We start from the raw sequence: 16663 nt of genomic DNA, 5'->3' as shown, positions 1-16663 counted from the left end.
ATTGCACTCCAATGTTAGATTATAACTCTGTGACATCTGTTAGTTTACATTTATGGATCAAAAACCCCCAAACCCAAATACCTGCAACTAAGTGACAATAATAAAATAACTTTGTACATTGAGTTGCTATTTATATATTGTTTATTTTTTGTTGTTAAAAGCAATATACGTTTATAGCAACTAGTTGTTTATGTTGTTAATCTTTTTTCTATTGGTATTACTTTGCAAATTTAATTTAGAAATAAGTATTGGAATTGGTAACTTTAGTTCTGGGTTTGTGAAAGAAGTACAGAACTTTGCAGTTTAGTATAAATAAGTTAGTGTGCTGTAGTGTGAACTTCATTTTCAAAGAGGAAAAAGTGCCCTTCAGATTTTTATAATGAATTTTTTGTCACAAAATATTAAGTACCTTGTTTTGCATCTGTGTGATATTGTTTGAAGGAAGTGTGTTTTCTTTTAATTTGATGAGGAGTATGACTTATGCAGTTTATGTTGGCCTTAGAGGAGTTCCCATAAAATACATTAAAAAAAGCTCCAGTTGCTTTATTCCCTTTCTTTTACTCCAGCCTAAATGCTAGATGAGAGCAAAATTCTACAAGTAAATTGTGAACTAGCCAGGTAAACTTTGTATCACCAGGGTTTCTTCTGAAAATATGAAAAAAATTGAAATAATGTTATCTAATATGTATGTTTTGTGGCAAATTACCAGTATTAAATGGATGTTAGCAAAGTACTTGAGAACTTGGGTTAAAAAGCTCCATATAAGTAACAGCTTTTTCTTCTCTTTCAGTTGGTGGTGGTGATTTGGCTTAGTTCTAGCAATCTCCATTTGCCAAATGTATCCCTTCCTTTTGATGCCAAAGCACTTAACAACCTTTGCACATTCAGCTTCACCACTGATTTGAAGCCAGCTCTGGGATGAAAACTAGAAGCCAATGGGCATATGGCCCACTTTCTTCCAATGTGGGAGAGGAGTTAGAATTTTGGCAAAGCATATCAGGGAAACCCTTATAGAAGTTCCCAAGAGGATTTCTAATGAATGTATAGAACAGACTTTACTTCAATTTTAAAAATAAATAATTAAATCCATCTTTTAAAGTGAACAAAGAGGAAGGGAAGCTATATACCTTATTATTCATTTTAACTATGGTGAAAGTTGCATCTTTTTTGACTGATTTTCATTCATTCCTATTAGATTCTCATTTTGACCAATACAATAGAAGGGAAGCCTTATAAACTGCAACTTGTGGCTTACTTTTCCAGGAAAATGCAACATGGCAGCAGCAATGGAAACTGAACAGCTGGGTGTTGAAATCTTTGAAACTGCAGAGTGTGAGGAGAATGTTGAATCACAAGAACAGCCTAAAGTGGAGCCATTTTATGTTGAGAGATATTCCTGGAGTCAGCTTAAGAAACTGCTTGCAGATACCAGGAAATACCATGGCTACATGATGGCTAAGGCACCACATGACTTTATGTTTGTAAAGAAGAATGATCCAGATGGGCCTCATTCGGACAGGGTCTATTACCTTGGTGAGTTCAGTTACAGGTTTTCTAATTCAGACATGGAGAATTTTAAACCATATTTGTACTTTGTGGTTCTCTCGAAAAGGAAAAAAACTTTTTTAGATGAAGAATTGTAACTTTAATGGGTTATCTATCTCCCCTGCCCTTTTTCTCATAGCCCATATTTTCTTTGGATTTGAAACTTTAAATTACATAGACAAGGACAATCACTTCACATGAAAACTTTCATGTAGTTTTAGAATAAATGAAATGACCAGAAACTACTTCTTTCCAATGCAAGGTGAGTATGCATTTTCCTGAAGGTGAATTGTTAGATTGTTCTCATTCCTTACTGTTAGTCACCAACTCTCCTTTTCCTAGCCTCACTTTCTCCTTGGTTTCATCTGCCTCAGTCCACAAGAAGAAGACATTAAATTTAAGATCCACCCAGTATAAACATTTAATTTCCAACTGTTGCCCTAAGGAAATAGTTATACAGAAGAGTATAGATCATTAAAAGCAACCCTTTCATTAAAGAAAATTTAGTGGCATTTTAATCTTGATATGTCTTACTAAGAGATTTAACGTCATATATATATATGTGTGTGTATGTGTGTGTGTGTGTGTGTGTGTGTGTGTATATATTTACTTAAGCCCCCTTCATTTGAACAATAACAAAAAAAGAAATATTTGAAACATGCTTAAGTTTTGCCTTTGTATACATAATTTTGCTTTTAAAGCTCTTATTAGCAAGCCAGCCCAGCATTCAAGAAGACCTAAGATCAGGTCCTGTCTCTAACATACATGGCCATTTAACTCCGGACCAGTCACTTAACCTCTCAGTTCCCCAGATAACTTTCTGTAGACTGTAAATTGCAGAATAGTTACCAGTCTGTATTGGTAAAGGAGAGGAAGTTCCTCTATTCAATGAAGTCACAGTAGAAAAAATTAGTCATCTCTGGCCATACAAGTAGCATGGGACAGAGCCAGGTCCTTTGACCTATTCCAGTACTCATTCCACTATGCCATACTGCAACCTAAGTCATTACCCTTGAAATTAGTGCCTAGCTCCATGGCCAGAATTGGCCCCTCTCTACAGTCTTTGCTCATTGAGAAAGAAGAAGAGTTCATGCAAACAGATTTTCTGAAACTTTGATGGATTGGGTCCAAAGGCATCATGGAAAATTGAATTTTGAGCAAGTTTATAATTATGAAAGACTATGTAAGATATATACATACATACATGTATATGTAATATATATTTGTTTTTAGAACAAATAATCCATGGGATGCAAAAAATAAAAGAGAATATGAAGTGATTCATAAAAGTGTCTTCATTTGGGAAAATAATGAAGGATTAAAAGTTTTCCAAAATAGGTGAGAATATCGAGGAGCCTTGAACTTCCAGACATTAAAGCATATTACAGAGTGATTCTCATAAAAATATCTGAGGCTGTGGAGAGAGAGAGAGAGAGAGAGAGAGAGAGAGAGAGAGAGAGAAAGATCACTGGAACACAATAGAGATCCCAGACACTGAACCAAATATATATAAAGGATTAGTGTTTGCTAAGCCCAGGGAAATAGAAATTGAGGTTATATATATACATATATATATATATACACATATATATATATATATATATATATATATGTGTGTGTGTGTGTGTGTGTGTGTGTGTACACACACACACACATACACACACACATATTTTTTTTTTGGAGGGGGGAAGGCAAGGCAATTGGGGTTAGGTGACTTGCCAAAGGTCACACAGCTAGTAAATGTGTCAAGTATCTAAGGTCAGATTTGAACTCAGGTCCTCCTGACTCCAGGGCCGGTGCACTACTCATTGCTCCACCTACCTACCCCAATATATGTATGTTTTAAGGTTTTCGTTCTTTATTCTCTCTCTCTTTTTTTTTTTTTGCATTTCTCACTTCTTCCTAATTCCCTTCAATAACTACCCCCTTCCCTTATCTTCCACAATAAATGCCCTCTCATAATAAATTAGTATAACCAAGCAAACCAAATTCAAACATTGGTCACATCTGGAAATATGTCTCATTCTGCACCTACTTTCCATCACCTCTCTGCCAAGAGGTGGGATATATGATGCTTCATCATTTATGTCTTTTGAAGTCATTTGTGGTCTTTGCATTGATCAGAGTTCTGAAGTTTTTTAAAGTTGTTTTATAAGAAACAGTAGAAAAATAATAGATTGGTGAAAAGATTCATGATGAATATAACCGATTAAAAATTGACATCTAAGTTTTCTAGGGAACTGCTAAAAATATCCAAAGACATTCAGCTCCCAAAATAAAAATGATCATATGGTAAAGACAATTTAGAAAAGAGGGAACTCAGATTGTTAATTATCACTTGAAAAAATGTACAACTTTACTAATAATCAAAGAGCTTCAAGGTAAAACAACTTTGAAGTACCAACTCACTTCCACCAAATTGGAAGGAAGGAAATAAGCATTTATTAAGCACTTCTATGTGCCATCTTCTTTTGTTGGCACTTGTTAGGCACTCCCATAAAAAGTGCTAGCAAGAGATTGTATACATCTTATAGACAGCTGCCATTTTTAATGATTATTTCCTCGTATAAATAAACTTTATGGTTGTCTTTTTTATAGTTTGTCCATTTGCAAGAAGAAGACTGTTTAATGAGAAATTGCTTTTTTTCTTATAGCCATGTCTGGTGAGAACAGAGAAAATACACTGTTTTACTCAGAAATTCCCAAAACCATCAACAAAGCAGCAGTTTTAATGCTGTCTTGGAAGCCACTCTTAGATCTTTTTCAGGTAGGAATTTTAAAGTGTCTTTGATATTCGGTATTTATCTCTCTTCGCATACAGTGAATACATTGTTTTAGGTCAGGGTTTCTTAACCTCGGTTTCATGAACTTGGTTTTGTTGGGTTTTAATATTTTAATAAGTGTATGTTACTGTAATTGGTTTCCTTCGTAATCTTATGTATTTTATTTAAAAATTTATTCATCATTTAAAAACATTATTCTAAGAAGGGTTCCATAGGCTTTGCCAGACTATCAGAGGTATCCATAACACACAGAAAAGGCTAAGAACCCCTGATTTAAATATTGAAATAAAATTCCTTTGTTTGCAACAGATTATAAGGGTTTTTAAGTTTTCATGGTTTCTTGTGATTGGTCTTTTCGTTCCTGTCAAATGTAATTATATAAGAAATTATATAAAAATGCTTGATTAATAAGCATTTTACACTATGAAGTGGCTTTTCTTCTTAGTGCCTTATTTTTTTCCCTAAAAATTTTCAGTCTCATAGTGTTCAATAATCTATGGAGATTACCTCAAAAATTTTAAAGGTCCTGCTTTGTAGAGATGCTATTTTTTAACACCTTAACTACACTGTATTTCTTCCCCAAACAGTTAGTATTCTTATTAATGTTAGTGCCACTTTTGCTTCTAATTGGAATTGTGTACCTTTAAATTTATGCAAAATTGAAAGCATTGTTTATCTTGGAGGGAGCAGGGGCAAGGAGAGTGTGTTATGATAGATAACAAACTAGTACCTGCTTCAGAGTGGTGGGTTAAAGTCCTGACTCTGACACATACTATCTGTGAGGCTGTGGGGCAAGTTACCTAATATTTCAGTGTTCCCAGCAACTCTCCAATAATACAATTGCAGGAGAAGTGGCTGATCTGTATTAGTGGAGGGAATTTCCTCATTGAGAGTGTCCCCTACTAATAAAATCACAGATCTAGACACATCCTTTCCCCGAATTATTTTTATACATACACACACATAATTGAGAATGTCTGAAGGATAATATTCCATGTATGTGTGTCTTTAAGCATGCAACCATCCCTTTGAAGTTCTCATTTCTTCTCCTCTTCTCCTAAATTAAGTTGTTATATGAATAGAAGGGAAAGCAAAAGTAACATAAACAAGGAAAGAGCTTACCTATCATCATATGTCAGTCACCTAATATTGAGAATTAACTAAAATGTAGTGATGTTTTGAAAAGCTTATTATAATTGGTTAATTAGGCTCTCTTCTTATATTCTTAACTTCTATTATTAAGCCTAATTTTTTGCTTTCACTGTAGCTGACAGTGAATGTCAGTGAATGATTATTGATCATGTTTGATTTCCTATCTCTGAAAATGTTCTTTTCCCCCCTTACATTTTCCTAGAACACAATGTAGACCTCTCCTTTGCCCCTACCATACTTTACTTTGTGTATATGCATAATTGACTTGGTACATGTGGTTTTTTTGCCAAGTAGCGTGTAAGTTCCTTAAAGACAAAAGACTTATTTTTCATCTTTGCATACCCACTACCCAACACAGTACCTTTCCTACACATAGTAGGTGCTGAATAAACAACTGCTGAATTTATTTCTTTGAAGATAATACTTAATTTATTTTTATGTCATGTTTGACCATTTTTCTTGGCAATATGGCTTATCCACATAAATGAGTACATGTTTTTAAAAAATAAATAGAATTTGGATCATTCTCTTATATAGTAATTAACAAATTAAGTCAGAATTCTAGGTATAGTTTTGATGAAAAGGTAATTATTATTAGCTTTTTAAAAAGACTCTTGGTTGTATATTAACTGTTCGGCAAAGATTTATAAAGTGCCTATTATGTGTAGGCCACTTGCCAAGCTCTAGAAATATAAAGAGGATAAAAGATACAGTTCCTGAATTCAAGGAGTTAACAGTCCAATACCAAGGAAATTCAAGAGGTTTGCAGTTCAAACAATTGGTCATATGCTTACTAGTCACTCCGTTGATTGCAAAGAACTTGGTGTAACAGCAAAAGATAAGATTTAAGAGTAAAGGCATAAAGGGCCCTCTTTGAATGAACTTTGTTAGCCTCTTCTTCCTAAGGATAATATCAGGTTGGAGTTGTTTTTTTAAATATTAAGCCCATGTATCCAGCATATGGTAGATATTCAATAAACAATTTACTGGGGAAATGTGCATATATTTTAAAAGTAGCATATCAAAATATTTCTGGGTATAGATAAAAGCCTTGTATATCTTCATCATTATTAGCACATTTGTTGAATAACTAGTTTGCACAAGATAATGCATTAAACTCTGGGGGAGATGCAGAAATAAAATTTAATCTTTACTACAAGGAGCTTACATTGTAACAGAAAAGATAAAATATGTGTATATGTACATATATGTATAAAAAACTGCACAGTAGTATGGTTAGTGCTAAATCATATAGACAACATGCCACAGGAGTTAGTTCATGTAAGAAAGGTGACACTTATAGCTAGAAAAATTTTCATGGAAAAGGACAGACCTGAGCTGAGCCTTAAGCGTTGGGTAGAACTTGGTTAGAGAGAAAGGAGAGTATTTCTGGTGAGGAAAATGGTGAAGGCAAAGACCTGGAGGTAAAATGGAATAGGTTATACGCAAGGATAGTAAGATTAATCTGGGTGGAGTAAAATATTTCTTTTAAGGGAAGACAAGGTAACAAGGTTTGGATTAGTAGGTTGGGACTAAATTGTGGAAAAGACTGAATGCTAGGCTAAGGAATTTGACTTTATTTTTGCTCTCTTACACACATATAACTGCCAAATGAGGAAATATCCTTTACTACATATCCATTTAAGAGAGATCTTGGTAAAAGATGGTTGTCTGATAGGTATCTATGTGTGTAGGGGCATATTTGTTCCTCACAAGTAAAAAATTTGGAAGTGCTAAGGCATCTTTATTTTTGAAATCCACATTGATCTAAGTATCAAGACAATTTGAAAGTAGATAGTAATCCTATTTTTTTAATTAGGCAACCCTGGATTATGGAATGTATTCTCGAGAAGAAGAGTTATTGAGAGAAAGAAAACGAATTGGAACAATTGGAATTGCTTCTTATGATTATCACCAGGAAAGTGGAACATTTTTGTTCCAAGCTGGTAGCGGAATTTATCATGTAAAAGATGGAGGCCCACATGGATTTACTGTAAGTTTAAATGTGCTGACTGTTACAGCTTTGGGTTTTGTGGTGGTGGTTTTTAGCTCTGAGGAATTTAAGAAAATAATTTCCTTATCAATTCCTTTTTTATTATTTTTCTGAAATGCAAAGAAATTTAACTTTTTAAAAAACCCTCTTCTGCCTTGCCAACAAGAAAATTCAGATTCTTAAGTACTTCAATGGAGTACTTAAATACTTCATTGACTTTAAGTCAATGAAAATAAACACGATGAAGAATATTGGTATTTTGTTTTTCAAGTTTATGAATTAGCACAAGAAATGTTTGCTGAGAAAAAAATGTAGTTATTCTGTTAAAAAAAACATTTATCGTCTACCATGTGCAATATGCTTATTTGAGGTACTCAGGGAAATATAAAAACGAATAAGACATAAAAGAGATACAACCTGCTGGAAGAGATAAGAGATGTACACAGAATAACAGAAAACAAACTAGAATATGAGTGCATATAAGAGTAATTAGAAAGTTTTGAAATCAGTTCCATTTATTAAGCATCTAGAACAGGCAGGATGCCATGTTAGGTACTAGTGATACAAAGTAAGTAAAACAGTCCCTGCCTTTTACTAGAGGGATACAGCATGTACTTTGATAAGTAAATAACAAGTTAATTTGGAAAGGAAGAGCATTAACAACTGAGGAAATGAAGAAAGGAGGTAACATTTGTGCATGTTGCTGTGTTGATCTGGCTAAAATTTTAATTTTAAATATTTTTCGTAACTAAATAGTTTAAATGTGTATTTTCTTTCACTGTATAGTACCAATCTTTTACATGTATATCGATCTTTAAAATTAAAGTTCTGTTCATACTGTGAAAAATATATGTATTGTCATATTAAATAAAAAAAGAAGCTTTTAAAAATCTGATTATTTAAACATCACTAGCCAATTTTCCTTGAAAAAAAAAATCTTACTTTTTCTTGGCCCCTTTCTTCTCTTTCTACATAATCCCCCCTGGCAATTTCCCTCCCTTCCATAGTTTCAACTATTACATATAAATATATCATTCCAAAATTTATATCTCCAATGCTGACCTCTCTTCCCAGCTTCAGACCTATCTGTTAATTGCCTTTGTCTCTATATTCTCAGCACAGTGACTGGCACATAATAGGCACTTAACAAATGCTTGTTGATTATCTACCAAACATTTAATCCCTGGGGAACCATTAGAGGTTTTTGAGAGTGGAGGTGCCGTAATCAGACCTGTGTACCAGAAAGACTGATATGGTAATAATATGTAGGATGGATTAGAAGGGAAAGAGATTTGAGATGTGGAGACCATTTATTATTCCATTGCAGTAATCCCAGCATGGGGAAAAAGGGATGAACATGAAGGAGATTGCAGAGTTAGAATTACAGGGCTTGGCTGCTGATTTGAAATAAAGAGAAAGGGGAGGATCAAAAAGATCAAAAAAATCTAATTAAAAATGCTAACCACCTCTAGAGTAAGAACTGATGGAGTCTGAATGCAGAGCAAAGAATTTTCTTTTTACTTATTTTTCTTGGATTTTTTTGGTCTATGTTTTCTTTCACAACATGGCTAATACGGAAATATTTTTGCTATGACTACACATGTATAATCTGTATCAAATTTCTTTCCTTCTTAAGGAGGAAGGAGAGGAGGAAGGATGGGAGAGAATTTGGAACTCAAAATTATAAAAAATGACTGTAAAAATTATTTTTCTATGTAATTGGGAAAAATATTTAATTAAAAAATATAAATCTAAAATTGTAAAGCATGAAGGACTAAAAGAATGGTGGTGCCATTGATAGAGAGAGGGAATCCTTTAAAGCATGTCTATCTCCTATATTGCCACTATACTACTCCAACCTACTTCTCATCATATTGTTTCCCTAGTACTAGTTTAGTCTTACTGTCTTAGGTGCAAACTATATATTCATACTACCTTCCTCCTGAACTCTCACTCTATTTTCATTAGCCTTTCTTTTCCTCATGTTTACTTTAGTCTGATTAACCCATCTCCAACCCATTTCATTGTGCCCCTTAGAACTCCTAATCTATTTTCAGTGAACTCCTCTCCTGGAATTTTTTGTCCCCTATTTCTTCCACCTTTATTTCCCAAGGGATTACATCCATAGCAATATGGGTGCCGTTGGAAGCCATTCTTATTTTCATTCCCTGGGAGTAGAGGGCCAAGAAGAGGAAGGAGTATTAGCACGTGCTTCTTGCTTCCCACTGACATTTCTAGACAATTCTTCTACCTCCAATCCCTTTTCTCTTTTTAAGTCCATGCAATCAGCTTATAGCATATCCTTGTTTTTGTCTTCTCCTGACCTCTGGCTACCTCTCCAAATTTCTGCCTTTTTCTACTTGATTCAAAGCCTTGATTTCCACTCCATCCCCACCATAATCCTTAAGGATTTCATTTTTCATGTTGACAACATCTGTAGCATCCTGACCACGTAAATCCCCAGTCTTCTCTTCCCTTCTACCCCACCCCGCCCCATCCCAAAACTCTCCCTCCGTACCCCATTGCAGCCACCCTCACATGGGCATACCTCAGACTTTACAGTTTCATGGAAATGCACCACAGGGCTGTTCTGAGAAAATTACTTTGCAAACTTTAAAATGCTAAATATACGTGAACTGTCATCTTAAAATGTTACTGTCTTTCTACAGTCTCACTCTTTATTATGCATACGAAATCCTCTTTTCTCCTCTACTACAAATTTGTGGTATATAACCTTAGCTAGCCCTTCACTGATACTCAGTAATCCAGTCTGCTTATCAGTTCCCTATCTTATTGTTCCTGGCCTTTTCCTTTTTCTCTAAACTCCTAGCTCTAACTCCTTCCTCCCCCTAGTTTGTGTGGATGACTTAGCTTCTTCATTGAGAAGACTGATCCATGCAGAGGGGTTGCCTTCAACTCTTCTTCCTTACCCAAAACTTATCAGCGACATCATCTTCATCACCTAATGTATCCTTCCTGCTGATCACATAGGTTATCCCCTTAATGCCATCTCCTCCCACTTCTTCTAGGACCTTGCTTCAGCAACCATTGCCCTTCTAATAATTCCTTCCTAAGTATCGACAACTGTGCTCAAATCTGTCAAGCCAAAAAAACCCAAAAAGATAAAAAACTTTTCTTGATTCTTTTAAACGATCTAGATGGCAGTTCACATCTGGCTTCAGACACTTACTAGTGGTATGACTTTGGGCAAGTCACTTAACCTCTGTCTTCCTTAGTTTCCTCAACTGTAGATATTATTTGTAGAGTATTTTGCAAACCTTAAAGCACCATATGAATGCTGGCTATTATTCCATTGCAGTTATCCCATTTCTCTCTTTCCCATTATTGCCAAATTTTTGAAAATATAATTGTCTTTTTTTGATACCTCTGCATTCTTACCCCCTATTCTCTCTTCAACCCTTTATAATCTGCTTACTTCCTTTGCCACTGTACTTGAACTGCCCTCTTAAAGGGCATTTTGCCAAATCCAGCACCAATTTCAAACTAGTAGTGGAATTTATCATGTAAGACAGAGGGATCTTTATTCATTCTTCTTCCTCCTTGGCAACTCTGTGGCATTTGAGACTACATCTTGATGCTTTGTCCTCCCTTGACTTCAGAGATACCACATTCTCTTGGTTCTCCTTTTACCTCTCTGAATTCCTTCACTGGCTCATCTTCCCCATCCCTTAATGTGGATGTTCTTTCCCTAAGGTTCTGTGTATATACATTCACTTTTCTCTATAGATGTTCTTGCCAGTGTTTTTACTCCCATCACTTTAAGTACCATCACTGTCCAGATAACACATATATTTATATTTTTATCTCTGACCTCCAAATTTGCAACCACATATGGGACTCCTCTGACTATCCCCCTAGCGCTTCAAACTCAGAATATCCAAAGCTGTGTTTTTATCTTTTTTCTAAAATGTAATCTTTTATCTGACTTCACTATTTTTCTGTCTGTGACTCCAGAATTCAGGAAGTCTTCTAATAGTTTTTTCTGCCTCCATCAGTTCTGTCCTGCAGTCATTCCTTCACAGTGCTTCTAGACATATTATTTACTTTTGTGTATATCTGGTCATGCCCTTCCTCTGCTCAGAAATTTTAGATGGCTACTTATTATGTGTGAGGAAAGTTCAAGTTTGTTTGCCCGGCATTTAAAGCATTTCACAATTTGGTTCCACTCTAGATTTCTAGTCTTATTTCACATTATTACACTATCCTCTAACCAAACTGAAGTAGTCTTGGTCTCCTGAAGATATTTCTTTGTTTTCCACCTCCAGTTCTTTACTCACACTGTTCCTTAAGCTGATCTCCTCATCTTCAACCATTGAATTTTTGTCCATTCCTTAAAATCTACTTCAAATGCCACTGCCCTCTGGGAAGCCTTCCCTGATTTTCCAGTTGGTAATAACCTTTGATTCACATAGCACCTGTTTTATTTTCTTAACCTAATACACTTATCATATATTATTTTGTATTATACTTACATTTTATGTCTCCTTTTTAGACTATTAACTTCGTAAGGGCAGAGGCTTATCTAAACTTATATAGCTTCTCTTTTCCTTCAATTTCTTATACTTAGAATAGCATTCTGCACGTGGTTAAGAAAGGGTTTTTTGTGTTAGGTTTTAGAGGTTGGGTAGAGAGGCAGATTTGGGGGTTCTGTTTCATATATTTAATAGATAAATCTCAAGTGATTTTGAAAGATTCTGGTTTAGTCAAAATTAGAAACCCTTATCTTTCAAACTCCTTGAAGTCTTTAGTATTATTCTTATCAAGTTATTATAGTAGTGTAATCATTTTATTTAGTGACAGGGTTGATTCCCTTATGTAATTTTGTGGTTAATCTATTTTAATGAATTTGTAGTAGTTCTGTTTTTGTTTTGTGTTAGTGAACAAACATTTTTGGGTTGAATTTACTTTTTAATGTTGAATAAAAACTAATTAATGACTAGTCAAGTATACTTCATATGTAGCTTTACAGTTGACTTCATGTATCATTTTACTCTACAATAGTAGGATTTATAGTATTGTATTGGTCTCAGAAATTTTTCCTGTTTGGTGAAATGAAAACTAAGAGTTCTATCAATACCTCTAGCTCTCTAGTTCAAAAACCAACTTTTTTCTTTGCAAGTTCAGAAATTAAAATAGAAAAATACAATAAGAGACTATTTATCTGAGTTATCCCACCTAACATTTTACATAGAGATGTCCTTCTTATAGTCAGGGTAGAACCAAATGAAATGTCTATATATTGGCCTGCCTCTTGCCCACGAAGATTTAAGAATATCTTATGTTTGCTTTTCTAGCAACAACCCTTAAGACCCAATTTAGTGGAGACCAGTTGCCCCAACATAAGGATGGATCCAAAACTGTGCCCTGCTGATCCAAACTGGATTGCTTTCATCCATAGCAATGACATCTGGATAGCGAACATTGTAACTAGGGAAGAAAGGAGGCTCACCTATGTGCACAATGGTAATGCGCATCTAGTAGACTACATTGTTGGGAAGTATTTTTAAAATCCAGTTTGTTTTATATTTTGAAGTGGGAATGTCCTTAAATATAAAGGAAAGCTGGGTGGTAGGTACCATTGTGTAATAATGTTCATTATCACCTTTTCATGCATTCAATAACAGCTCTGATAAGACTAGGGATTCAACCTGGCAAAGAACTGCTAAAATTGCTACAATACATTTCATTAAAATAATCATTAGTGCCAAATTTTATTAAAGTAACAAATTCACTTTTTATATTTCTTTTGCCTACCCTTTAGAAATCAATTTTTAAAAAAACTTATATTTCTAGAATCTGATAATTTCTATCCAATTTTGAGGAAGAACTGTTTTTGTTTTGAATATTTTAAAATGTTTATAGAAGGAAAATATACCATTTGTTTTTAAAACTGAGAACATTATCAAAGTACTTAATAAACATAAAATTACTACACGTTAAGAACCCTCAGAATATTATTCAGTACATCAGATATTCTCTGGAGGAGTTTTAATACAAGTGAAAGAAGATGAAAGTAATGTTTCTCTTTTTGTAATTATAAAATTTTAAACAATAATCAACAAAAACATTCAAATAAAAATTTTAAATGATAGTCAAAATCTAAATTTCATATTTTTTCATAAAATCCAATTTTTATATTTTGTTTTTTAAAACTGTAGATTTGCTTTAAGGAATAATATGAAAAATTTCCAGCATGCTTCCATATCCTCTTCTGATTTCTTTTGTTTCATTTTTTGCTATTTTGTTTCTGCCATATAATTATAATAGTTATAATTAGTTTATATATTGTTCTGATTCTTCATTCCGCATAAATTCATATTAGTCTTTCTATATTTCTTTTTATTCTTCTTGGCCATTTTTATGGTCCAATAATATTCCATTAAATTTATATTCTATACTTTATTCAGCCATTCCTCAATCGTTGGATATATGGACTATTTCCAGTTTTTGTCACAATAAATGCAATTACTTTTTTTGAACTGAGAGAACTTCCCCCCTTTTTATCTTTAAGGTGAATTTCTAGTAGCAGTGAAATTAGTGGGTCAAAGGATGTGCTTGTTTTTGTAATTCTTTTGAATATTGCCATATTGTTTTAGAAAAAGATTACACCATTCATAACTCCATTAGTAGTGTAACAGTGTTCTTGTTTCTCCACATCCTTGCCAATCTTGAAGTTGATCATTTTAGCCAATTTAATATTTACTAGGTTGTAGCTCAATTTACGTTTTACTAAGTTTAACAATTTTGAGAGGTTATTGACAATTTCATTAAATTGGGTTTGTGTATTTTTCCATTAAGAACTATCTATTAATATCTTTGACCATTTATCCATTAAGGAATAAACCCTACTTATATAAAATTTTATCTATGTCATAAAGATTTTAGATGGCAAGTTTTTATCAGATACATTTTCTGCAAATAACTTTTCTTCATTCTGTTTATTATGTTTTTATTTTGGATGCATTAGTTTTGTTGTGCATTTTTATACAGTCAAATCTATCAATTTATCTCATAATTTGTTCTCTTTCTTCAGTATGTAAGAATTTTTTCTTCTCTCTAATTGCAATAAATATATAATTCCATTTTCTTCTATTTTGATTTTAAAATATTTACATTTGAATAATTTGTTTCTCCCTCCCCCCCAAATAGGCCAAGCTTCATAATGAAGAAAATAAAAATTTATGTGTTTTTTGTTTTCTTGGCTTTTTGTTCTTAAGACTAATTTTTTTAATGAGTATTTGCTTTGATGGGGGGGGGGGGGTCTGGACCTGTGATTTCATTAGTGTAGGGAACTCCTGGTGTGGAAACTCCCTACATCAGGGCAGATTGGCAACTTGTGTGCAATTTATAGTCTTAGAGAGTTGCCTGGGTCCCTGACAGGGTTAAGTGATTTGCCCAGAATCAGTGTAGCCGGTGTGTATTGGGAACACAACTTGAACCCAAGTCTTCCTAATTGCTTGGTGAGCAGTTTTTTCAGTGGGTAATAATATTGTCTTTCTTCTTTGTATAAGAGAGTCTAATGAATGATATTGTAATAAATATGTCAGAAGTCTGGCATATACTATGGAATCAACCTCAGCACATATCTCTTCAAGGGGCAAGACCTCTCTGATCAAAGTAGAAAGCTTTTTATTTAAACAGTTAACTTTAAGAATAGAAACACCATTCAGCCAAGTCAAGAATCATGGATTCTAATCCCAATTCTGTCATTTTCTGTGTGACCTTAGATAAGGTGCTAAACTTCTTATTGTTTCCTCATCTGTCAAATGAGAATAATGTCTTCCTCACCTACTTCGTAGGAATATTGTGATGATCAGAGGCGATAAAATAATTGAAAACTTTTTAAAAAGAAAAACCTTAAAATCCTACACAAGTTTAAGGTATTATGTTTCTTCAATTTTTAAATTGTTCGTTCTTCACTATGGACATACGTCTTTAGCTGTGATTTAGATATAGTAATATATTTTTGAAGTATTGTTGAGTATAAATATATTACTAGTAATTATGTTATTATCATTTGTCATAATATTTTGCTTTGGGAATGTATTTTATCACCCTAACTTAGTTCATCAGGAATTATTTTCTAACCAGCGTATGTTTATGAGGCCCTTGCTGTGTGCCTAGTCCGGTAGGAGATCCCAGAGAAGTAGAAGTCACCATTGCTGTCTTTTATAGCCCATCATCTTATTGGAGAGAAAAGACCAAGACACATAAAACAGTTTCCAGAACAATTATAACTCTGTGGAGAAACAAGTTGGTGTCATAGAAAATTCACTGAACTAGAAATCAGAACTGGGTTGTGGTCCACATAGGGCCAATGATTTATTTGTGTGACCATGAGCAAGTCACTTAACCTCATCTAACCTCAGTTTGCCCTTTTTCAAATTAGAATTAAAATATGTCATGCCTGTCACACAGTGTTATTGTTATGTGAACAAAGTTCTCCTTACCAGAGGTGAAATAACTTTGAAAAGTGTAAAAGTGCTGTGCATATACAAGTGTTTATCACGTAATCAAGTGCTACTTTGCATGGGTCAGGATCTTAATTGCTTTAGGAGTTTTAAAAAGGTAGACATCAGTATAAACTGGAATGGTGGGAAAGGGCTATATGAAGGAGGTAGGACTTGAAAAATGGTTAAGATTTAGATAAGGTAAGAGAGGTGAAGGTATTCCAGGCAGAAAGAGCAATGTGGGTAAAAATATGGAGGTGGGAATAAATATGGTATACAGTGAGGAGACTGCTCTGATTGGACAAGACTTCATATTGAGAAAGAGTAGAAAAGTTAGGAGGCCAAGAACATCAGTCTATGTGGAATGAATGACTAATCTAGATTTGGTATAAGGTCTTGGATAAGACAAGAGAAATGAGATAAATTTATTTTATGAGAGTGAATTGATAGGTCTTGGTTTTGAATAACAAGGGATGAGACTGGCGGTTAAGAAAGTGGTTAAGTTGTTACCAACCCATGGAAAAAGATTGAGAAAAAGAATGAGACAGGAATAAATACGGCCAAAAAGAGGTACTTGGGCATCTTGATTCTCTTCTCCTCTTCCCCAGGGTAGATGAAGTAATAGGATAACTTGAGGAAGTTGAAGTTCTTTCAGGATGTGCTCAGTAAATATTAATTGACGTGGCTGCTGATGACATGGTAGTAAACTAGAGTGGTCT

The 16663-nt window shown here is 34.0% G+C and overlaps 1 protein-coding gene across 2 annotated transcripts in view; it reads left to right on the top strand.

The window, feature by feature from the left end:
* DPP8 (dipeptidyl peptidase 8) overlaps window positions 1-16663 on the top strand; it is a 66751-nt gene that overhangs the window by 9030 nt on the left and 41058 nt on the right. For both annotated transcript variants that reach the window (XM_036735196.1, XM_036735195.1), the window contains exons 2-5: window positions 1264-1533; window positions 4200-4312; window positions 7300-7473; window positions 12789-12957. In XM_036735196.1, coding sequence (XP_036591091.1) covers window positions 1275-1533; window positions 4200-4312; window positions 7300-7473; window positions 12789-12957 — 715 coding nt within the window. In that variant the 5' untranslated portion in view covers window positions 1264-1274. The remainder of the gene's footprint in view (window positions 1-1263; window positions 1534-4199; window positions 4313-7299; window positions 7474-12788; window positions 12958-16663) is intronic.

This window comes from Trichosurus vulpecula, chromosome 8 (assembly GCF_011100635.1).
Source record: "Trichosurus vulpecula isolate mTriVul1 chromosome 8, mTriVul1.pri, whole genome shotgun sequence".
Classification (NCBI taxonomy): domain Eukaryota; kingdom Metazoa; phylum Chordata; class Mammalia; order Diprotodontia; family Phalangeridae; genus Trichosurus; species Trichosurus vulpecula.
Note: the sequence above shows the minus strand (reverse complement) of the source record. Positions and strands in the feature narration are given on the sequence as shown.